We start from the raw sequence: 26,204 nt of genomic DNA on the forward strand, positions 1-26,204 counted from the left end.
GCAAAGACTTGTGCATGGGAGTAATTTTACTCACTTGAGTAATCCCAAACCTTTGCAAAGATCAGGTTCTGACTGTGCAAAGGAATGATAAAAATATTTGATTTATCATTGTTAATTATTTTAAAATACTTGCTTTTATATAATGCACTAGATTGGTCTACTGATGATCTTGGACAGTCCATAATTTGAAATATTAAAATATGAAAATGTTCAAAGTTCTAAATTAATCTGATAAGCAGCTTAACTGTGCTAATTGTTTTTAAATGGCTTGGTGATATCACCTTAGGCTGCTGGACTTGTGTCATTATGTCATCTCATTTAATGTGAAGCTCTGAGAACCATGTGTTGGCAGCAGCACTGGTTATAATAAAGCAAAGCTACCTCCAGTTCTTGCTCAGAAAGACTAGACTTGATATGATGTCATAAATGCACTAGGTTTAAGACAATGGCCCTCTGTGTGGGTTTGAATGTGGGAGAAATATTTCAGTGAGTGTTGCAAGCCTGGGTTTAACTGAAACGTTTTTCTGAGAAGGTAAAAAGTTAATATATCAAGCCTTGAAGAAAAATAATAAATCAGGCACATTTACGAGAAGGTTCCTAAAAGCTTTTAAAATGTACATATATGTACTCACATATCTAGACAATTCTAACAAGTCTGTTTGCTTTTACATTTTAGCAATCCAGATGGGTTTTTTAAAAACCCTTTTATTTTTTGTCATTATTAACACAAATGAACAGAGAAAATATAATCATTTCAGTTATACAGATGTTTATCCTTATTAACTGTAACCTAATCAAGTCACATTTCCACACATGTATTAACAATCCAGACATTTATTATCCTATATTTATTTTGCCCTTGGTTTGATAGAGCATATCAAACAAAATATCCACCGTTCAAGGTGCAGAATATGGTATATTCATCTGGAACCTATCTACAAATTTTGGATACTGTATTAAAAATAGCTACATCATTTTTTCATCACTTACACACACAAAATTCCTTGGGAATAAATGTCTCACCACTAGTGACAATTTAGGCTGGGATTTTCAAAGGAGCATAAAAGAGTTTAGAATGAAAGTCTCCTGCAGGTCAAATTGGCAGAGATATTAGGGTAGATTTTTTTTTTTTTCCTTTTTCTGCAGTATGGGGCATGGGACGTTTGCTGGTTTGAACGAGAGTAAATGGTGGCTTCTATGTAACTTGAGGTCTTTATATCAATAATTGAGGACTTCAGTAACTCAGCCAGAGGTTATAGACATATTACAGTAGTGGATAGGTGAGGTTCTGTGGCCTGCAATGTGCAGAAGGTCAGACTAGATAATCATGATGGTACCTTCTGGCCTTAAAGTTTGTGATTGAAATGGGCAGCTAAATGCTATATGTGCCTTTGAAAAGCTCTCTCATCAAGTAGTCTTGATCCAAACAGAACAACCCTGTTACAGAGAACCAGACATCCCCCCAGAAGATACCACACTTGTTATCTCATCTGCTACTGACCTAGAAGTCTCTTAATTCTCACTAATTTAGAAATGGTTATCAATTTGACCCCACCTTTGCTTACCTTTTAAGCATATTTTTGTTACTTCAATACACCCAGGATTTCACCCCAAATTTTGATTTTTAAGCAAAAGTCAGTGCTGGTGAGAATTGACAAATTGTCCACCCTAAAGATTGAAGTCTCCTGCTTTACTACATAACAGCTGCAGACAGAATGCAAACTACCTCACAATACTCTGTCAGGGTGTCTCAGCCCTCTCATGGAGGGACTAACAGTTCTAGCGATTAAGACGATAGCTCAGTCTACAGGCCCATTCAGTTCTTGGACTCTCTGATGAGATTCTCAACAAAGGTGTTTTGAGATGGTGCTTTTTGTGTGTGATGTGGACATGTTCCACTAGGAACTGTATTAATCAATTCATTCCTAATGATCACCAAACAACTATCAGATTGTAACATCCTGGTGCAGAACTGAACCAGTGCCACAGAAATGAAAGGCACCTCAGCAATCTAGAACCTTTAAGTCGTTTATGTGCAAAGCAGCACCAATACATAGTAAACCAACCTGTGCTCTTTTAATAATTGTAGGCTTCTTTTTTGCCACTACTTAGCTGACAACTGGCATAGTGTTGTTAACAAGGGAGAACCCAAAGACATCCCATTAAAAATTCTTCTCTCAGCCAACAGCTATTCACTAAGGAAAGAGGAATGAAAATGCAGAAGCATTCTAGGAACTGAGGGAAGGAAGGGGGGAAAGGAAGAAATCATTGAAAAAACACATAGGTCATTTAATCTATTTTTATTTTTTCATTTTGAAAAAGATGCATTTTCTGAAGGACTAAGGCTAGGTTTTAAAAACCAACAAAACAAAAAACAGATTGAGTCACCATGGGGGCACAGCACTCATGTGGCAATGTGGCCCATGTACTAAATCCATTTTCCCCTACTGCATTTGTCCTCCCCTATTTGTAAACACCAGGGCCTAGATGGCTATGGTGGTGGCAGTGGTGGAATGGGAATGACAATGCTTTATTATTTATTGGGGCTACAAAGTATGTCTTGAGTAACTTCAGTCATTGACCCAGAGCCCCTGGAATGGCTGAGCTGAGCTGAGCTTGGAGAAAGACTAGAGGAGGGAGAGGGAAGGGAGAGGGAATATGAAATAAACCTAGTTTTAAACCATGTTTATTCAAACCTGACTGGGCCAGGCTCTGGAATAAATTACTCTCAGGTATTCAGGGATCACCAGAGCACCCAAACAAGGCCCTCCCCTCCCCTGCTGTACCCTCTATGTCAGACGCATGTTGGGGTAGGAGCTACTAGAGCACCTCTATGATGCAGGGATAGAGAAAGGTTGTGTTTTTGCCAGCTTTATGGCTTCTTTACACCACAAGAACAATTTTAAGCAGACTAAACACAGACTAGGATCTGGCCCGTTGGGTCTTCTATGGAGTGATGGGATTAAACCGTCTGAAACAGTACACAGCCCCGGTGCCCAATTCTCATCTCAGGTATTATTGTGATGGCCACTAATAGAGGAACCTGAAGAGATCTGTCTTGCTTGCTTGCTTGCACCAGTGTGAATCAGGAATTGTTAATTTACAGGATTCATTTGATTGCTCCCCCCATTTAGGGGAAAGAAATCAGATACCTTTAAAGCTGATTGGTTGCTTTCCCTACTTATGAGTAGCAGTGCTAGAAACATAGGAACATAGGGCTGGAAGGGACCTCAAAAGGTCATCAAAGTCAGCCCCCTGTGCAGAGGAAAGGATCAAGTAAACCTAAGCCATACCTGACACGTGTCTGTCGAACTTGTTCTTAAAAACTTCCAGTGACAGAGATTCCACAACCTCCCTTGGAAGCCTATTCCAGTGCTTAACTATCCTTATAATTAGAAGGATTTTCCTCATATCTAACCTAAATCTCTCTTCCTGCAGATTAAGCCCATTACTTTCGTGCTACCTTAGTGGACATGGAGAATAATTGATCACAGTTCTCTTTATAACAACCTTTAACATATTTGAAGACTGTAATCGGGTCCCCCCCATCAATCTTTTCTCAAAACTAAACATGCCGAGGCTTTTTTTTTTTTAAACCTTTTATCATTTTTGTTGCTCTCCTTTGAACTTTCTCCAATTTCTCCACATCTTTCTTAAAGTGTAACACCTAGAATCGGACACAGTACTCTAACTAAGGCCTCACCAGTACCGAGTAGAGTGGGACAAGTACCTCTTGTGTCATACAGATGACATTCCTGTTAATACACTCCAGAGTGATATTAGCCTTTTTCACAGCTGCATCACATTGTTGATTCAGATTCAGTTTGTTATCCATGATAACCCTCAGATCTTTTTCAGCAGTACTGCGACCTAGCCAATTATTCCCCATTTTTCCTCCTTAAAGTGCTGTACCTTGCACTTGTCTTTACTGAATTTCATCTTGTTAATTTCAAAGCAATTCTCCAATTAGTCAGCATGATTGTCCTGAACATTTCTATATGTGTGTTTTTAAGGACTCTGATGTGTGTGTATGTATCGGCATAGTATCCAAATAGACTGAAATCCTGTACCTAGATCATGTCTATAATCTCATTTTGCGTATATTCTCAGACAGCACCATTATCTGATTAGAAAGTACTTTCAGGTAATTCAATTACTAAATGCTTTTCAACTGCTGTTAAACTATTAGGTTGTTCAACACATATTCAAATGAAGACAAGATACTACATATTGTAGAGACATGTGCACTCTGTTAAACTGGAGGGATAGCCCAGGGACATCTGATTTGTGTGCTTGTTAATAATGAAGAGAGAGTATGTATTACATTTCTTTGAATACAGGGAGGAAAAGAGAGTTCTAAGAGACATGATTAATGTCTTATGATAGAAAATAAATCATGCAACTTTGACAAGAGTAAATCAAGTCAAAATATGGTTTTAAAAAACATGTGAAACAAGTTAGAGCTTTCTTTCTATGTTTTTAAAACAAAGCTTAACTGTTGTCAGATCTTTATGGTCTCCAAATACTTTGCCTTTGCCTGTATGATCCAGTTGCAATCCAAAATAATGTGACTTGAGCACTTGGGATGTTGTTTGAAAGTTCTGAGTTGGAACTAGATGTCTGGTTGGAATAGATTAATTTTAGGTCTGAAATGGGACTTGTTTCATTAAGATTTCTTGCGATCATCTCTTATAGCAAATGTTCCTTTTTGCTGCTTGGAGGAAGGAAGATTTAGCCTACCTAGAAAAGAAAAGCAACACCAATGTCTTTCTTTTAAGGTACTTCTACTGATGTGAAGGTTTGCTCTCCAGTTTCACAGCCTATATGCCAACTTCATTGGTGTTTTCACTGCATAATATTTAGTTGCATGCACTGATGACTAAAGGGAAGTTTGACTATGCACATAAATGTAACACTGGTAAAAGTGACCGGTTTTCATGACACGTCAGTTTGGCAATACATGTAAATATTAGGGCTGTCAAAAGATTAACAATTAATTGTGATTAATCATGAGATTAAAATAATAATTGCAATTAATGGCAGTTTTAGTCACTCTGTTAAACAATAATGGAATACCATTTATTTAAATATTTTTGAATGTTTTCTACATTTTCAAATATATTGATTTCAATTACAACAGAATACAAAGTGCTCACTTTACATTATTTTTTATTACAAATATTTGCACTGTATAAAGATAAACAAAATAAATAGTATTTTTTAATTCACCTGATACAAGTACTGTAGTGCAATCTCTTTATTGTGAAAGTGCAGCTTACAAATGTAGAATTTTTTTTACATTACTGCACTCAAAAATAAAACAATGGTCCACTCAGTCCTGCTTCTTGTTTAGCGAATTGAGTTTGCATGGCACTGTTGTAGCCAGCATTGCAAGGTATTTACATGTCAGATATGCTAAACATTTGTACACCCCTTCATGCTTCAATCACCATTCCAGAGGACATGGTTCCATGCTGATGACAAGTTCTGTTCGATAATGATCCAAAGCAGCACAGACTGACACACGTTCATTTTCATCATCTGAATCAGATGCCACCAGCAGAAGATTGATTTTCTTTTTTGATTGTTCAGGTTCTGTAGTTTCTGCATTGGAGTGTTGCTCTTTTAAGATTTCTGAAAGTATGCTCCACACCTCATCCCTCTCAGATTTTGGAAGTCATTTCAGATTCTTAAACCTTGGGTCGACTGCTGTAGCTATCTTTAGAAATCTCTCATTGATACCTTCTTTGCATTTTGTCAAATTTGCAATGAAAGTGTTCTTAAATCGAACAACATATGCTGGTTCGTCATCTGAGACTGCCATAACACACAATATATGGCAGATTGTGGGTAAAACCACAGAGCAAGAGACATACAATTCTCCCCCAAGGAGTTCAGTAAAAATTTAATGAATGCATTATTTTTTTAACAAGTGTCATCACCTGGAATGGTGGCCAAAGCATGAAAGGGCATACGAATGTTTAGCACAGTGGTGGACAACCTGCGGCCCGCATGCAGCCCATCAGGGTAATCTGATTGCAGTTCGTGAGACATTTTTCTGATGTTAAGTGTCTGCAGGCATGACCCCCCGCAGCTCCCAGTGGCCATGATTCACCGTTCCCAGCCAATGGGAGCTGCAGGAAGCGGCGGCCAGATGCCAGCTCCCATTGGCTGGGAACAGTGAACCCGTGGCCACTGGGAGCTCGGGGGGGTCATGCCTGCGGACGGTCAACATCAGCAAAATGTCTCGCGGCCTGCAATCAGATTACCCTGATAGCCCGCATGTGGACCGCGGGCCACAGGTTTCCCACCACTGGTTTAACATATCTGGCATGTAAATACCTTGCAAACCGGCGACAAAAGTGCCATACAAATGCCTGGCCTGTTCTCACTTTCAGGTGACATTGTAAATAAGAAGCGGGCAGCATTATCTCTGTAATGTAAACAAATTTGTTTGTTTTAGCAATTGGCTGAACAAGAAATAGGACTGAATGGACTTGTAGGCTCTAAAGTTTTATATTGTTTTGTTTTTGAGTGCAGTTATATAACAAAAAAAAATCTACATTTGTAAATTGCACTTTCACAATAAAGAGATTGACTACAGTACTTGTATGAGGTGAATTGAAAAATATTATTTCTTTTGTTTATCTTTTTTACAGTGCAAATATTTGTAATAAAAATAATATAAAGTGAGCACAGTGCACTTTGTATTCTGTGCTGTAATTGAAATCAATATATTTGAAAATGTAGAAAAACATCCAAAATATTTATAATAAACTTAAACTGGTATTTTATTATTGATTACCAGTGCGATTAAAACTGTGATTAATCGCGATTAATTTTTAAAATCGAGTTAATTTGTTTTGAGTTAATCACTTGAATTAACTGCAATTAATTGACAGCCCTAATAAATACACAGATGTGGGATTCAGGCACCCTCATTCTGCAATATGGTAAAATATTACATCAAGAGATTTAAAATTACTCTTGCATCCCTCTCTCTGTCTGCTTTCCCTCCAGGAGTTGTGAATATTAAAATGTAAATTGTGGGCAGAGTGCCCAAAGAGGCATTAATGTGGGAGTAGCCATAATTTATGCATCCTATTGTATATAGGCAGAATTGTACAACCAGTGTGGGATGTAATCTTCAAGGGGGTTGTTGCTTTAAAGGAATATTTATTGATGGAAGTTGTACATTGAGATTAGAATCACAATCAAACATGCATATTTTTCATTGTGTAAACACAGGAATTATTGTTAACTAGTTCACAAGATTCACTTTCTATGCTATAAATATTTATATGCCCTGGGATTTCTGTAAGCCCCTCTCTTATTTAGGTTTTCTCTTCCTTTCTCTCTCTCCAGAGTCTGGTGGCTCTAGACAGACTAACACACAGAGTGTGCTGTAAATTGCTTTAATGAAGGTTTCTTTGGCCAATCAATGGCTACATTCTAATATACCACCAATACTTTTACTCCTACTCTACCATCAGCACCAAGCAGGCTAATCTGGCTTTACCCCAGCATGTCATTTTTCATCCCTCTTTACAGCATGTTTGGATCTTGGCTATTCTGAGCCATTTTAGCTCTAGCTCAGCCTTCTCCTTCAGAGACTTAGACAGTCCTTCTCCACAGCCTACAAAATACATTTTCTCGTGTATAGTTTATCTGATGCAATCACCAGGACAGCATTCCCTTCAGCATCAACTACAGGGCTAGATTAATTATGCTGATCAGCCACTCCAGGAGAACAAAACCAAATGGTTATGTTATCTAGCCCTTACAATTTGAAACCTCATCTCCTTTATGGAAGTTTTACTTTTTGGCCTTTAAAATCTTGAGTATTCACATTGGCGTCACCTGTGTAAGGGTGGCAGATGATAGCCCTTAAAATGCTAAAGTTTAGGGGAGAGCTCAGGAAGCTTCAGTGATAAGGACCACAGGCCAGATTCTGCCATCCTGACTCAGGCTGAACAGTACCTTGAAGTCAGTCAGACTATTTGCTAAGTGAGATACTGCTCAGTGAGAGTTAAGGTGCCAGAATATAGCCCTGAATTCTCAGAATTACCTTTTACACGTGACCACTAGCACCAAGATGGAGTTTACAGGTCGACTGTAACTCTGGAGTTCAGTGTAGGAAGTGACCACCCTTAACCTCAACAGAGAGGTCTCATCATGACTTGTTCCTCTGTGATCTTTGCGGGAGGCCATTCAGATCAAGATGGAGTGCTGCATACTCAGACCAGTGGGGTCCATAGTCCAAATCTCTTTATTAAAAGCCAGGATGAGCGCAATCGGCAAATGAGATGAGGCTATTTGACTCCTGGCCAGTGGCTAATCGGATTCTCATTTGGGTGAAGTATGGAAGCCCTTGCACTAGAGCTAAATATACATTGGAGGGGCAGACGGTAGGGAGGAATGCAACAGCATAATATTGGAGAAAAAAGGCTCAAAAGTGAGATTCCACTTCTCCTGCTGCTCTAGAACACACTCAGCTGCTGGAATGTAACAAAAGAGTTGATGGCCCAGTTATGATGAATTTATCCACTGTTTAAGTGGAAACAGGAGTCTGACAAAGCTTTGCCTGCTTTTTGTTGTACTGTTAAATGTCAAAAGTAACTTTCAGCCACATAGCAGCCAAAATGAAATAAATTGTAACAGCACATTGTGTAGAAATGAGCAACCATGATTCATATTTTCACCTTAAAAAAAAAAAAAGTAAAGAAAAATTCCCTCCAAGCCATTCCACCTTCCTTGTTATTCTGCCCTGATTAGTGCAGACTTTACTGCACACCCTTCAGGAATCTTCCTGCCTATAAAAAGAAGATGGGGGAGAATGCTTGTCAAGGCTGACAATTTCATTTCTAATATAGTTGAGAGTTTGGGCCTAACTCACAGTTATACTAAGCTCCCCTTTGCACAGCTTTGGCAGCAAAAAGTTGATTTACAGTGGACATAAATACAATTTACATCCACCTTCAGGCACATTTACACTGTTGTTTCTTTGGTTTTCTGAGTTGGCCCTGAACTAACTAAAAGTGACTTTCTATGGGGCTGAATTGTGTGGTAGCATAAGCAGCTGTGAGGGTTACTTTCTCTTTCTGCTTTGGTTTATCTGGGTTTAGCTGCCTGTCTGTCATGAGCGCAGGCTGTGTCAGTCAGCAGCTTTCCGAATGGCCTCTGCAAGCCAGGGTCTACAACTCTGCTAGTCTGTCGATCACACACATACAGCCCAAGTCACTTTCACCTGTCTTATCTTGCAAATTCATTGAAGAACAGCTCCTCTTTCTAACCTTATGTTACCTGACCTGGTGCATTTTATGACCTTTTTACAACCCCACAACAGGATTTGGCCCAGGTTCCCCATGTAATCCTATGATCAGTTTGCAGACATAGCAAGGATGCATATTTTGCCAACCTCAGATATGAAAGTTCACCAGAAGTTCCAAGTTGAAATGTGTCAGGTGGCTATCAACAAAAGCTGCTTTCTATGTCACATTAAAGCTCACTGCTTTACATCTTCATTTTATTGTTTTCAGCTAATATGACTAATGTAGCATGTTAACTTAGAAAGTGAACTGCTGGCGGAAGAGGTGAGACGAAATGGAGGTGTGACTGCTAAATGTAATCACTAGAAAACTGCTGATTGTACTCCTCTGCAGCATAGTCAGGAGATAATTTTAGAACTCAGGCAGGAAGCTGAGTAGGATGCTGAAAAAAATGTGCAGTGGGCACAGATCACCATTTTCATAAACACACTAAGAACTTTCATCACTTTCATACTGCAAAGCTATGAAACATTAATAAGATATATCTAGTAACTAAGTACCAGGTTTTCAGAAGAGCGTAGCATTCAAAGCTAGCGTTAGATTTTCAAAAGAACTTAGCTCTTATTTAGGCCCCTAAATAAGTGGCCAGATTTTCAAAAGAGGTCAGCACACTGGGTGCTTGTTTAGGTGCTGAAATAGAAGCGGAGGTCTTTTGAAAATTGGCCCACATATGGTGAAGCAAACGTCTCCAAATGTATCCAATATATTAAGCTTTTAAATGAAGATCACACAGCTTATCACCTGCATTTAACTAAAAAATAAAAGTGGTAGGGATAACATTTATAAAGTAATTTATTATTTTAAAATAATTCATTAGAGTTAAAAGCATGAGTGAAACAGAGAACAGGAAATATTTTACCAACAACAATGTACAAAATAATATTTTTGGTGTCATTGTAACAGGTACACCAACTTTTTCAACTTCCTATTAACTTCACCCATGGAACTCAAAAATTTTCCTAAAAAACAAACAATGTTTTTTAAATGGGGAAAATTACACTGAATACACAAAATCTTTGCTATTTGCTTAAAATCATGTGAAAAAACAGTCTCTTCCCTTTCTTTAATGTGATCAAGAGTGGTATTTCCTGTCTCAGACTATGTGATTAGACTTTCAAAATGGTAGCTTTTTGTTTGATTGATCCAGTTTTCTTTATTATGTTTAACACACCTTAAAACATCTTTTAGTGCTTTAAGATCAACCTATGATCTCAGCTGCACTGGTATAATTTCACTGAAGACAACAGATTTACTTTACACGAGTTTACACTTGTGTATCTGAGGGCATGTCTACACTGCCCCACAGCTTGGACTCCTGGGGTATGAATAGCAGTGCCACCAAAGTACTGCACCTTAACCCCCTTGTGTGGACACTGTGGGTGTGAACTAAAAGGTTCCTATTTCGCACTAATATAGTCCTATTTGAAGAGGACTACACTAATGCAAACTAGGAACCTTTTAGTTCACACCTGCAGCATCCACACGGAGGAGTTCCAGCACAGCTTTTTGGTGTGCACTGCTCTTTGCACCCTCACAGTCTGAACTGTGGGGCAATGTAGACATGCCCTGGGAGCAGAATTTGGCCTCTATTTTCAGATCTAATTTCCAGAGGCAGTTTGAAAGTCCTAGCATTCCCCCCATCATAACAACCTCTCCTGGACAAATAAACTCATTGATTGTTTTCCCTGCTTTGTAAAATAACATGTACATGGCAAAATGTAATGGAAGAGAGAACTTTTGGATGAACTAAAGCAATATGTGACATCAGCACTCTGCAGACAGCACAGATATCTTAGATGGCACTAAGCCCCTCTTTGTGAGAGACAAAATCCTAAAAAGGTCTCCTTGATTTTTAATGTACCCATTCAAAAGAAATCTCAATAAGCAGACACCTAACTCTAATAGTTAATGAATTTCTTAAAATCTTCTCAATGTTTTCCAAAATTCCACATAACAGGACAACTTTAAACATCTACATCTGAGACAGGGAACTAGGGCTAGATTTTCAAAGGTATTTAGGTGTCTAACCCATTTAAAAATCTGGACCCTAATCTTATCTAGACCTTCTTAAGAGTAGCACACACATGCTGTATGGAATCTCAAATGGATTTTTAACAGTAGCATACATTTTAAGTGCTTTCCTTCTCCTATAACATCCTTCAGATTAGATACACCTCTACCCCGATATAATGTGACCCGATATAACACGAATTCGGATATAACGCGGTAAAGCAGCGCTATGGTGGGGCGGGGCTGCGTGCTCTGGCGGATCAAAGCAAGTTCTATATAACGCGGTTTCACCCATAACGTGGTAAGATTTTTTGGCTCTCAAGGACAGCGTTATATCGGGGTAGAGGTGTAATTCCCCAAACCCTACTGATTATGCCCACTAATATTCCTATTAACATAAATGATTAAACTAATCATATAACAAACTCATATAAAAAAAACCATATCCAATCTTACACAAAGTAAAAAATATTTAGCACACATACTAATGGTGTTTCTAGATGAAAATACAATACAAATGCAGAGTTGGCTAATGCTTTTTCGCAAGTAACATTACATTCTATACTAATAAAGCCTATGGAGCAAATATTGAAAAAAGGCTACTATGAAGACTGCCTTTAAAGGGTGGACTGTTGAAGGGTAATTTCATCTTGATTTGCAGAGATTAACGGTCTACACCATTTAACAGTGGGGGGGAATTGGGATATTTTCTGGTATTTGGCCATGAAAAAATGAGCTGTGCGGACTCACCTACATTAAGGAAATTACTTATATTCTGTGTGACAGATATGTCCAGTGTATAATGTCAAAAGTTTAAAGCCTGTAGGCTTCAGGGTAAAGCTGATATACAGTAGCTCAGGCCTGAATAATACTGCAGCAATATTTACAAAAAAATGCCAATAGCCAAAAATCAACATCTGAGTAATTTACGTACGATAATAGGAAAGTGAGAGCTGGAATTAGTTACTTTCAGCAGAGGTGGAACCAAGAGACAAAATTCAGAACCAGCACTGGATTTTGAATCCCCCAAGGTTTGAGTCTGTCCGAGCCAGAGTTTTCATACAGACTCACCTCTTTTCAAAAACACAGCTCTACTTCTCCTCCCTCCTCACCTTTGTAAAGCCTCCATTTTATGTACAAGTTTTCCCTTTATGGGATATAGTTTTGTGATGAAGAAACTCATGATCCTGCAAATAAGCTCCTGTCCTACAAATTGTTTCCATTTATATAGAGAAGGGAATATCCTGCCATGGTCTCCACAGCCCAGGAAGTCCTTGACTGCAGGGAAAGCAGAGAGTTCTGCTGTACAGAGTGGTCTGCACTCTCAGCATGCCATAAAGTTGAACACTCTGGATGCTGTATGGGGCCATTCACAGGGCTTGTGACTGAGTGAATCTATCCCTACCTGGATCCATTGGCTGTTTGCCTCTGTAAAATGGGGAGAAACAGGACTGCGGGGAATACTTTGGCTCTAAGACTATGGTAGCAGCTGGAAAGTGACCCTATGGCATGTGAGTGTGTGTCAGTTTCTTCCCTCTAACCCCACAGAAAGTACAGCACAAGGCTAGTACCCGGCTGGTACCATATTGTACCTTGCTCTGGGAATGTTTAGCTGAGATGTAAAGTGTAACATGTATCATGTAATTTGTAAAGGATCCTTTGGTTTTCTATAATATCTTGGCAAACTACAAGAAGCTTGTGAATTAAATTAGATAAACCAGTGCAGCTTAAAAAAAGCCTGCATTAAATATAGCATATTTGGAGATAACTGAGTTTGGTGCTAAACTATTAGTCTAATTTTTGCATGTATATACATATATGAGAATAATCAAGATGTCTCATCCTTACCAGTAAAGGACATGATGCAAACAACTACAAGCATCACCAAATAAAAAAATTATACTCTTTGAATAATTACAGGTGATTACAAAAATATATTTGTCCTACTACTTCTGTAGGCATAAGGGAGTTCATAAACAAATCAGCATGTTTCTTAAAATTGATATATTATATATAAAAAGAGTCTCCCAGGTCAGATTTTTCACTCTCTTACACTGGTTCTACACCTGTCAATCACAGCTGCACTGGTTTGAAGTCCTTGGAGTTACATGGGCATAAAACCAGTATCGGAGTGGCGAATCAGGCCCACAGTGTTTCAAAAAATGACATTGTCGTAAGGGCTCAACATAATAAAGTAGGAAATCATTCTCCATTGCCTGTTTCTTGGGAAGTTATTTATACCAGTGGAAAAAGATTGTAAAGTGCTACCAAATCTGAATGGTAGTGTTTTATACCCACTTTGCACTCATGTACATGACTGCATAAGGTGCAGGGCAATGGAGAATCAGGGCCAGGTAGATGAAAAACAAAGGAATATTGTTTGAAAGAAGGTGTGATAGTGCAAATAGCAGTCAGCAACGGACTTGAGATTTAAATATCTATGGAAGTTATATGGCTAGGTAAGCACTAGCTCTGCCCATCACAACAGATGTTTGTTGCTAAAGGCATCATGTAAGAGAATGATAACTCTTCTGTTTGTCATCTAGAAGAGTTACACAATCTTCGACTATACATAGACATACACACTACAGAGAAGATTGGCATAATTAGGCTAATTCAACAAAACCTGAGGCAACCATTTCAGTAGAGTCCTTCTATTACATTTAAGGAGTAATCTGCCACTGTCAAATTCCCTGTTACTTTATGATGGTTTATTCTGAATTAAAGTCATGATAAAAGTCAGGACTGGCCTCAAACTAGAGTTGTGTGAAATTCAACATTTGTATCTGATGGAGTTTCATCTAGAATGTTTGCAGGGTTGTTTTTTCCAAGCCATATCATGCAACTCACATTTTACTTTGTGTAAAATTCCTACAAAATGGCTATGTGAAAAGTATGAATTTAAGCATGTTTTCCTTGCCAACCCATTTCCCTCAACAATTAGATCATTTTCACTTTAAATAAACCTTCATATCTCACCAAAAAAGGGCTCTCTGAAATTGATCCATTTTAAAGTTTATAACTAAATGTAAATAAACAGGAGTAAATTTACCTTTTTTATGATGAATATTGCGCACACCTCTCTCTTGAATGCACCTAGTATGGGTAGGTTACCATCACTTCACAGCATTTGGCAACATGAGGTTCCAAAACAGCACAGATTACCACACTTGTTGTGAAAATCCCCATACCCCAAACCTTTCATATACATAAATGATTTTATAAGACACCTTCCGATTTCCCTTCCCATTATGCTTTTCAGCAATGCTCCAGAGTAGGATTCAGCTAGAAATCAATCTTCTGATTTGAATGTTAAGAAAGTAGGGGGACAGAAGGCACTTCAAGAAAGTAGCCACACAATCCGATTTCTCTCACGGGAGATCCTGGAATAGTTCCTAAGTGGTACACTCAATACCCTCTTGCATGCAGACTTTGCAAGAGCCAACTGGAAAAGATGAGTGCAATGGGCCTTGTTTTTCTCAAGGGAAAGAAAAATGCTTCTTGAGCCAAGCTGCTCAATAGTGTGTTAGCAATGCCTGCTCCCTCTTCTTCCATTGTATGGCCTGTTCTACAGAGAGTCACTGACAGGTCCTTCTGGCCCACCAACTTGACAGACAGCAAAAGGACGCCATGGACTTCACTTCATCTCTGACCTGGGGCCAGGCACCTGTCCTGCAAATAGCATTAACTACTCCACAACCCAATCCTAGGCTAGAACTGGCCTCTCAACTCCATATTCGAGGCGCGTGTGTGTTCAGCACTCACGGTGGCCTGTAAATAACACTGGGAGGGATTCTCACCTCACTTTGAGACTCAATTTCCAAGCCCAGAAAGGCAGGCAGGTGAAGGATGGGTGGCAGGACAAATCCCATGCCAGCTCCAGGTCAGAGCACAGCACAGTTCGTGGGGTGAGTTCGGAAGCATTGTTCGAATGATATGCTCTCTGGGGTTGGGAAGTTGTCTCTCAAGGAAGCCTGAGAGACAGCTCAGCAATCTTATTTTTTAAAGAGTCTTTCTGCTGCCCATGGGCACAGAGGACCTTCTTTCTCCTCATATGCCACAGGAGGAGATCTTCTATGTATTGAGCATGTATAGGCACAGGCACAATCCAGGGTCCCCCTGTGGCCACAGGCTTCGCAGACAACGAATAATGCTTGTTGTGATTTTGTTCCAACAAGAGAGAGCTCAGAAGTCTCTACCACCAAAAAAGAAACACTTTATTTGGAAGGTGTCTTCCTCAGACAGCAAATTAAGAGACAGCCCAATGGGGCAGCTCACATTTTTTATTTTATAGCAATAATTACAGCCCTGAATTGCTCGAGTGAGCTACAGAATTATTATCAGTTACATTCTATCTTTTTCTGTATCTTTTTAGCAAATATTCATATCTTTAGTTTCCACTACCTGAGGTTAGAAATATATTGTTACCATTAGCAGGAAGATAGGTGAATAGCTGGTACTGGCTTCTCTTTCGCTTTCCGTTGCAGACATAGAAATTGACCTGAACAGGACTGGTAATTCTCTGATTGCGGAAAGGTGGTATCTCCACCACCAATGAATTCTACAGAAACAAACATTAGAAAGTCAGTACATATCTAAGACAGTAGCTCTGCACAATAATACGGGTACATCAACTATGGGAATGTCTCTGCTGAATTCCCAAAGAGAAATATCGTCACTGCATACCAACTGGTAAGCTAGCCTTGGAGGGGCTGAAGGTTGTGCCTGCAGCAGGTTTTTTTGGGTCCTTTCTGGCTAACACTTCCTGCAGCTCGGCCTAGATTTGGGTTTCTTCAGCAATGAGTTTGATTATTGGGGTCAGAAGTGTGAAGGAAGGATAACCAAAGCTGTACCACATGTAACACGTTTGTAGATGTTACTTGCCAGGGATTTATACTTTTAGAGGAGTAGTTTCCAGAATGATGAGATCAGAGTTGGGCATTACTGGGTGACATTTGTTAATAATGTTTGAGCTGCTCTGATGCCCAGTACGGGTACTATAGAAAGAACAGAACCTTTAAATGGTGTGATTAGCACTTACTCTTGGTATCACAAAAAGATTTTCCCTTTTAATATGTCATGTTCCACAATGAAATATTTTTTTATTTAACATATTTCTCCAGCCATGTCAGTTTGGGGGGTGATCTTGTCAGCTCTTCTCACCCCAGAAAGGTTAGGCCTGGTCAATGCATGGGTGGGAAATCTCAAAAGGACACCAAGTGCTACATGAAGTGGTGCTGGTGATCCCTTAGACAGCTCTCTTCCCTGAAACAATGTTCCAACAGGGTGCTAAGAACAAACTTAGCTGCTGACGGCATCAGCTTTTAGACCCAAAAGTAAAACTGTGGCTCTATTTTTGATCACCAAAAGACCCCACGGACTTTTTTGAACGAGTAAGAGTGACTGATAGTGATTAGTATCCTGGCTGGTTTCAGATTCTTTAAACAGTTTGCCCACATTTCCCCTGTAGTTTCCATTGGATAAATTATTCTTCCCTTCTCCTAATAAACTGTTGTGTAGGATTGCTGGACTGGAATAGAGGCCATGCTTCCCACCTATAAATAGCTGCATTTCAGTGATGGTTTCAGTGATCCAGTCTGTAAAGATGTATGCTTCTCAAACTGTGAAGCTGGTCTCCTAAGGAGCTTCCAAATCTTTCTGGAGAAGGCACAAGGAAGCCAGAGAAAGTGTTGTGTCTGGTGGGTTTTTTTGTTTTTTGGCAAAAGCAGAACCCAGAACTGAATTTCTTTCTTTGCTGAGCTCAAAGTGGAATTGAGCCAGCAAAAAGAAAAAAAGTCACAGGCTGGCCCCATCCAGATATTGAAAATATACATTCCAAATGCATTTATTTTCAGAATGGATTTCATTGAAGGCCTTTTGTCCCCACTCCCATTAAAAGAAAGGTTTCCAAGAGGGAAGGTCTGTCAGGGTTGGGAATGAGTGCCAAAGTCTTGGAAAGCCCACTCTAGAAGAAGAGTGCTAGAGAAATGAAATATATTTTTAATTGCGATGTTACAATATTTAAGGCATACTTACTGGTTTGCACATTTCTTTGTCGGTTTTGGCTTCCATTTCCCACACATGGTGACCATCTAAAAGACAAAAGAAGAAGAAAAATAAATCTAGTTCTGTGCTTTGTTTTCTCCCCTTCAGTCTGAGCCTACAGCTGTTGACACGTTATGAAAATTCTGTTGGGGTGGAAGAAGAAGGAAAATAGCTCTGTTGATGGGTTGCCCAAACTTTGCCCAACCAAGAAAGCACATAAGTAACTTGCCAGGAGCATGGGGTCCCATTTAGTTTGTTTAAAAGGGAGGGAGCATGGTCCAGTGGACAGGTTACTAGGAGGGGAGTAAAGAGATTGGGATTAAAATCCACCACTAATATGAGTAACTCACTTCACTGCTCAGTTTTCCCATATGTAAAATGGGAATATTGATGCTTGCCTCCCTTTGGAAAGTGTTTTGAAATGTATGAATGACAAATACTATCAGAGCCAAAAGTTAGGATTAAAAGTTAGGATTAAAAAACAGTGTAATGAAGGGTCTCAAATTATAGCTGTCCTCATCTTCAATAGGTCCCAGCATGCAATATTCTATTTTGATATGAGCAGCCTGACACAAGCTGTTCAAGTTTCTGCTGCTTAGATCAAGCGGGAATATTGCTGGGAAGTGTAGTGTCTGTGCGTGACACCTCCACATTAAAGATCGATGTACACCAGTGAAGGATCTGCTCCTACTATGTCTGTGGGCCACATTGTTGAATTTTGGGGCTTCATCTGGCTTGCAGGCTGTGCTTTGGCCAGTCCTGTTCTATTAGTTCAATGTGTCCACCCGAGATGAATTTTAAACCATGAGTTTTAGGTTTTCTGGTGATTTTTTTGGGGAAATATTTGTTTTTAAAAAAATTCACTGATACAGGAACAAGTGGTCAGTGAGGAGATTTTTTTCTTCAGTGCTTCAAAACTCAACAGCAGGGAAATGAGAAAAATAATACAAAATGTAAGGTTTCCATTTCCCTGAGCCTAGAAAAGGAAAAATATGTACAAATGGCCACAAACAGATTGCTGTCTGAGTTCAGCAGCAGGGACACTTGTGGTTTAATGCGCATGAGATGTCATTGGAGTGAATGGGAAAATTAAACTTGATGTCATATCTTCTGTATATTTATTGCAGCATTGGGACATGCAAATGCAAATATTAGTTATTTTGAACTTCACCACACAGCTGTTCGCATGTTTTAAAAAACAGCCTCTCTGGAAGGTACCAGTGAATGCACTTTTTCTTCTCTCTTCTCTTTCATGCCAAGGATGGAGGTGATACATTTGAAACTGTCTGATTTATTACAAATGTCTGTAAATAATATTTTTGTGTACAGCACTCCCACTGTGAAAGGAATGCTGTAGTGGAACTGGCTCTTGGTGATTGTTTTTGTGTCTAAAATTATTTCTTTTTAACATAAAGAGACACACAGTGTGAACGCTACACACTTTGAGCACAGCTAATTTGGAATGTTTTCTATCAGAAATAATCAGCATATATGCCTTAGTTTCTTCCTCCATTTTAAATCATGCCACCAAATAAAAATTAACAAGAAAAAGAATCTCTGCAGTAGGTATTACAATAGTAGGGAGAAAGAAGAGAAGAATTAGCTATACCAGCACTCAAATCTTTCTAGTAGTGTCTTTTAGGACTGCCAGGATTAAACAGACCTCGCAGGAGTACTGGGGATAACTTCAGAATTAATCCACCAGATGCTTTTTCTAAATTGACAATAAAAAAACCTGACCACAATCCGTCAAACTGGGACCCATCTTTTATCCGTGAAAAAAAAAAAGTTAAACTGAAGTCGAAATTAACATGATTCTGAAAGTATCAGAATTTTGACAGCACTATAAACTATTCAGAGTTACAGTGTGCTTAGGCACCTCTGCTTTAGTAGTGTTTTTACCTAAAGAAGTGCAGTCTAGTAGTGAGCATGTGCTAAATTTGCCTTTGTAAGTGGATTACCAAGTTTCAGGTTTTTTTGTTATGTTTAATTTCCACCTTGCAAGATGAATGACTTGATTCAGGATTCTGTTTTTATTTCTTGCCAATATTTTTGTAAAATTCAAAATGGCTCCTTCTACAGCTAATCTTTCAGTTATCTCATCCAGTGCTGCCATTATGTGCTTATGAAATTTTTATGATGACAAAGAGTGAGTTTTTTCAGAAACATTTTAGGTGATATAATCTAAACCGTTATGCATAAAATAATCCCGAGCTGTGTTTATTCTTTGGCTATTATCTAGAAGCTAATAAGAGCACTAGCTTTTGCTCCAATAAGAAATTCTCTTGAGAATGTCCAGACCTTTGCTGTTTAAGGGGGCGGGGGAACAAACGACTCATTAAGAGTTAGTGACATTTCATTTAACCAAAACATAAGGAGGAGAAGTTGTTATGAAGCAGAGACAAAAAAAGTAGACAATTCTTCATGTTACGTCTGGTGAACCGAGAAGGAAATCTCAACGCCCACGGACTGGGATCAACTCCAGGAGGGAAACCTTAGACCACTACGTCAACTTCTCACAGTAAACATGTTTTGCAGGTTTATACAGTTCAGCTGAAATTAAAAAAAAAAGAAAGAAAGAAAAAAGGAAAGGAAAAAAAAAGATGGGAATGGAACAATTTGTCGGGGCTTGAAACATTAGCCTATCTCAGGGAAAAGTAATTTTCTTCCAGTGCCACATATGCCCAGTATCCTACCAAGTATGCAGGATACCGTCTCTTGTCAGAATGTGCCTGAGGAGTGAGGACCGATAAACCACAAAAGTTTCCATTGTAAGTCTGCCACATCTGCATCAGCCTGGCTGACTCACAGCCCAAGGCAACTCCCTGCTTGGCCAAGGGCCAACAAAAGTACACCAGAGCAATTTATACCTTTCCAAAATGCAAATAATTCAAATTACAGACATAACACAAAGCTGAAGCAGACACATTTCAGGCATTCCCGTTAAAGTTTACTCTCTGGAATTACTGTACCCAAATGGGCAGTTGTTATACAAAAAGAGAGAGAGTCTTTTCCAAGCAACTTATTTTATTTATTTATTTACGTTTACAAAGTATTTTTAAAATCCACTCTCCAAATCAAATGACTCGTTTCAGTCAGAGTGTTTGTTAACATTTTGTTATGGTATATTGACGTATGGGAAATCTCTCTCCAAAGCTCACATTTTGCTTCTCTTTTGGATCAAGAGAATGCCTCAGGGTTTTAATTTTTTTGCACGGGGAAGGGAGGCACGCCACAGAGAACACAGAGCAAAGCCCACTGACGTTACTGGAGATTAAATCTTGGCCCCACTCTGGGAGTCATCTATGAGCTTTGGATCAGGCCTAGTGTGAGGAACCAGCTACACAAATAACAAAAGTGCTATGCGAGCAGGAAACCATTTGGCTCTTTCTACTCAGGATGGATCTTAGAGTCTGGAAGGGCAATATTAGTGCTGTTTGTCATCATTTACAGCTGGTGATCAGTGTCATTGTCAACTGAAGACACAGGGATTTGTTGGGAAGTCTGACATTTAAAGACTGATAACTGTGATGTGCCGTTAGTGATAGCATTTTCTGTTCTGAGTGCGCTTCATCCAGCTCCGCTTTATCACCCTTTTTCAGTCTATGTTACTGTGTTCACCTGGAGTTACTAGTGATGAAAACACAGTCCACCTACTTCATTAGTACGGGTTTTTTTGAACTTTTCACTATATAAACACTCATTTAAAATGGAATGGCTCAACAGTGAATGGTTCTTTGTAGTTCACGCCTATCAACTGCTCACTGCAGAGTTAAAGGAAACTGTGCAGATGTCCAGAAGTAAAAATATTCTAAATCATTAGGGAATTCCCTGCAGCATGAGTCACAGAAACGGCTTCCCCACCACACCCAACTAGAAGATTTCCACATAAAAAGGCATTGTAGGCCTGTTTTAACACAGCAGAAGCACTAAAAGAAGTTGAGTAAACCTCACAGTATCAGTTACTTAGATATATTGTGGTTTGTTAGGCTTCAGTATTTTTCTTCATACGGCCGTAACTTGGAGTCAAAGAGCTATAAAGGCTTTCCAAAGAATTGTGCTGCTGTCTTCTAATCCTTATTGGTGTATGTCAGAAATTATCTTTATATATCTCTAGGACTGTGTTTACTTTCTACACACCAGAAAATTGCTGTTGAATAGCTAGAGGTTTAAGAGATCACAAGAATCAAACTAGCAGTTTAGCTGGAAGATTACATTAACATGAAGATTTTATAGGCACACAAAAATTAAGAGGAGGAACAGCAAGATCAAAGAATATGCATTACCAAAACAAAAAAGAACTAGAAACGAGAAAGCCTATGACATCTGTGTCTGGTGATCACTCCTTTGTCTCCATGAAATGGACATAACAGGAGACTTTGTAGACACTTATATTGTCTTGCTTTTCTTGAATAGTTTAAAAATATTTCAGCTTCCCCAATAAGCATGTACTCACTCAAAGACATAGAAAAGAACAGATATTATCTAGGATTTAATTGCCTATACTTTGCCTCCTTCCAGTCTGCAGGTAAGCCAAGCTTGGCTGCAATGGTGAATTGGGCCTGTAGTTTTTACACGGATATATTTTTCAACCAAAGGTTTGGAACTACTTTCTCCTAAAGGAGCCCATTGTTTGCTTAATTGTTGTGAGTTTGCTGTCAACACTGATTTCCTGAACAGCTCAGTTCACCTTATAATATAGGAGATCCACAGCAAACTATGCAATACTGGGGTCCAAACCGAGACATTGTTTGAGCAGAATATGGCATGACCATATGTTCTGATTTTTGGGTGCCCTACAGACAAAGCCTACCCTACCCTTATTCAAGTTAATGTGTATTTCACTGCCATCCAAATCCTTCCGCATTACAGAGTCACAAGTTTTAGATTTATCTTCTAATCATTCATTCCTTATGAAGCATGTTCATGTTATCGCTTGACATGGAGATGATTGATTTGCAGTTATATCCTGAGGGAAGGGTAGGTTTCTATGCTGGAGGAGAGAGAGTGCATATTAAGTTGGAGTCCTCTCATTCAGACCTGCAATCAACCAGCCTTGTGTTTAGATACCATCAGTTCTCACAAGCTAAGCAGGCTGGGTCAGGTGTGTACTTGGATAAGAAACCTCCAAAGGAAACCTAGTAGGGCCGTCGATTAATCGCAGTTAACTCGTGGGATTAATTAAAAAATTTAATCACGATTAATGGCAGTTTTAATCGTACTGTTAAACAACAGAATACCAACTGAAATTTATTAAATATTTTGGATGTTTTTCTACATTTTCATATATATTCTGTGTTATTGAAATCAAAGTGTATATTATTTTTTATTACAAATATTTGCACTGCAAAAATGATAAACAAAAGAAATAATATTTTTCAATTCACCTCATACAAGTATTGTAGTGGAATCTCTTTGTCGTGAAAGTGCAACTTACAAAAGTAGATTTTTTTTGTTGCATAATTGCACTTGAAAACAAAACAATGTAAAACTTCAGCGCCTACAAGTCCACTCAGTCCTACTTGTTGTTCAGCCAAATGCTAGGACAAACAAGTTTTTTCACATTTACAGGAGACAGTGCTGCCCTCTTCTTATTTATAATGTCACCAGAAAGTGAGAACAGGCATTTACACAGCACTTTTGTAGCCAGCAGTGCAAATATTTGTAATAAAAAATAAATATGAAGTGAGCACTGTACACTTTGTATGCTGTGTTGTATTTGAAATCAATATATTTGAAAATGTAGCAAACATCCAAAAATATTTAAATAAATGGTACAGTAACTCCTCATTTAATGTTGTAGTTATGTTCCTAAAAAATGCGACTTAAAGCGAAACGATGTTAAGCGAATCCAATTTCCCCATAAGAATTAATGTAAATGGGGGCGGGGGTTAGGTTCCAGGGAAAAAAATTTTTCCAGACAAAAGACAGGGGGAGCCTGCGCGCTGAGTCCTCGCTCCTCCCCCCTCCCTCCTGAATGCTGCGAACCAGCTGATTGCCGCAGGGTAGGAGGCGGGGGAACAGGGGGAAGGTGCTGATCCGCAGGGTCCGCTGGCGGGCAGGAGGTGCTGGGGGGGCATAGGGGAGCTGATGGGGGGCTGCCAGCTGTGGACAAAGCAGGCAGCCAAACAATGTTATAGCGGAGCATTGCACAACTTTAAACGAGTATGTTCTGTAATGGAGCAGGGACGTAAGATTGAAACAACGTTAAGCAAGAGGACGTTAAGTGGGGAGTTACTGTATTCTTATTGTTTAACAAGGCGATTAATTGCATGATTAATTGCAATTCATTTTTTTAATCGCTTGAAAGCCCTAAAACCTAGTAACTGTAGGAGATCATGCTGATGATTCAGAAGGTGGCACTCTTCTCTCCAAGTCAGTACTGAACAAATGCTCCCCACTTACTGTCTTACACACACCGCTAAACAGTTGCTTTATCTCACACCACAAGTAGCTGTATTTCAAGGCTCAGAAATTCATAGCTTCTAAGGTCAGAAGGGAACATTATGATCATCTAGTCTGACCTGATGCATGACACAGGCCACAGAACCTAACCCAGTGATTCCTCCAGTGAAGGGAATCATTCTTCCCTGTACATAACCAAATACTGCTGGGCTCAATAATTTGTAGGTGAAGTTGATCACTCTATACAGACTGTGTATCAGTTTACATTTGTAAAGAGCCTTATGATGGGGTGTGCGCTAGCAAATACAAAACAGAAATATTAACAGCACTGGCTAAGTAGCTGTTTGTCTCTGGAAGGGGAAACATTGTTTAGAGCAACACAGGAGAATGCCTGTTGTATATACAATAAGGGCCTTTCTTTCAACTTCCCCAACACCACTCGGCTTCTTAGATCTCCACTAATAGGGACTGAGTAGGAAGTTTGGCAAATCCCTCCCTCCCCCTACCATCTATGTAAATAAAAGGGTGTAGGGTTTGACTAGAGCCAACTTCAGAACAGCTCCATCCTCTGCATGCAGTCAGCTCCTCTCCCCAGGCTGGCAGCATCTCCTGCCTGTGCCTACCTTGGTCTCTCCCTCCTCTTCCTGCTGTGGGTTCAGTCTCTGTTCTGACACTCTTATCTGCCAGTGTTTCTCTCAGCCATCATTCCGATTTTCTCCTCTGGTTATATTGTTTTCACCATTGGCTCTTCCCACTTCCTCTGTCAAAAGGGCACCTGGCTACACGCTCCCTCCTTCCATCTTTTCCTCTTCCCTGCCAGAGAAATCCCTCCAGACAGCAATTCCCTCCCATTGTCTCTTATATTTCCAGCCATTTTGCTCCCCACGACAAGAAAGAATCCTTTCATCTGTTCCATTTCCCCTTTCTGTCTGAAACTCCCCCCAACCTGTTGCCCTTTTTTTTTTTTTTTTTTTAAATGGAGATATCCCATCTCCTAGAACTGGAAGGGACCTTGAAAGGTCATATGAGTCCAGCCTCCTGCCTTCACTAGGCAGGACCAAGTACTGATTTTGCCCCAGATCCCTAAGTGGCCCCCTCAAGGATTGAACTCACACCCCTGGGTTTAGTAAGGCAATGCTCAAACCTTTTCCGAGAGATGTCAGTGCCTATTGGGGGAGAACGGCTCTAGGAGAACAAAGAATAAGGTGGTCTTCTGATAAGTATCTGCACTTCTGGATGCCGAATTCAAACCCATCATTACAGGTTCACCCGTAACTGGAATATATTTATTTTTATGACGATGATGGGCTTTTGGGTGTATTTGTATACACACTTTTGCAATGTAAGGCAGAGTTTTGTGTTCCTACTCCTATATATTTTTTGCAGATTTGAGCTGAGTTTTGTATTCAAACGTACACACTCTCTCTGATGTAAATGCTAGTTATTTTTTCTTTCGAAGTTCTGTTTAAATGAAAAAAGCTCAATTGAACAACAACAAAATGTTGTTGAGAAGCCATGTAATAAAAATCAGATAAGAGCCTGCATCTTCTATGTATCACAGCATGTGTAGGAACCCGCCATCTGAAAGTTAGACTCCATTACATTTTCTCAGATTGGGAGTTTCTCAAAGTTTCTCAAACTGAGACACCCCCAAAGCAATAGCATCACATTTACCTCCGAGTACAAAGCACTTTGCAGTGTCTATAAGATGTATCTTCTTATCTAACTTTATTACATGGTTTCTAGCAAACTGCATTATTTTGGGTTCAACTAAGCCTTTGAAATTAACTATATTTTGAGACCGATCATTTAAATAAGTTTCTTTGCTAAAATTGACTCCAGAAACAGAATTTGGAGTTCTACATCTGTTGTCTCTCAATGATTCTAGATCAAATATACTCCATTTTCAAGTAAAATCATCATTTTTTCCTCCTCTTAATTCTCAGCCCTGAAAACTCCTTCCGGAACACGAAATGCAAGCTAAGCAGTTTCGTTTCCACACATTATCAACAGTAGTAATGAATGGTTCTTTAGACCAAATTCTGCTCGTAGGTCTATCCATGTAACACCTCCATCTTCAAATTATACTATCTACCATACAATCCTGAGCCAACACCCTCAGCTTAATCCTGTGTCTCATCCTGTCTCTCAAACTTCTCTAATGCATGTTTTACAGTCAACAAACTTATCACCACCAAAACTGAACTCCAGATCTTCCCTTCCAAGAACCACTCCTTTCCTTCCACGCCTCTGTCATCGACAGCTCCACCCTCTGCTCCCTAAGCACTTGGGCCTGTAACCCAGGAGTCATCTTCGACTTCTCCTTCTCTCTTGTCTGGCGCAGCCAAGTTGAGCCCAAATCTGGCCACCTCTCATCCAGGCTCGGATCCTCTCCCATTGTGACTGTTGCAACCT

The 26,204-nt window shown here is 39.4% G+C and overlaps 1 protein-coding gene across 4 annotated transcripts in view; it reads right to left on the bottom strand.

The window, feature by feature from the left end:
* The window catches only part of NFATC1 (nuclear factor of activated T cells 1), a 147,399-nt gene that overhangs the window by 43,587 nt on the left and 77,608 nt on the right, over positions 1 to 26,204 (bottom strand). For all 4 annotated transcript variants that reach the window (XM_034762487.1, XM_034762485.1, XM_034762486.1 and 1 more), the window contains 2 exons: positions 17,376 to 17,431; positions 15,768 to 15,900 (listed from right to left, as the gene is read on the bottom strand). In XM_034762487.1, the coding sequence (XP_034618378.1) occupies positions 15,768 to 15,900; positions 17,376 to 17,431 (189 nt within the window). The remainder of the gene's footprint in view (positions 1 to 15,767; positions 15,901 to 17,375; positions 17,432 to 26,204) is intronic.

The sequence above is a fragment of the Trachemys scripta genome, chromosome 2 (genome assembly GCF_013100865.1).
Source record: "Trachemys scripta elegans isolate TJP31775 chromosome 2, CAS_Tse_1.0, whole genome shotgun sequence".
In the NCBI taxonomy this organism is placed as follows: domain Eukaryota; kingdom Metazoa; phylum Chordata; order Testudines; family Emydidae; genus Trachemys; species Trachemys scripta.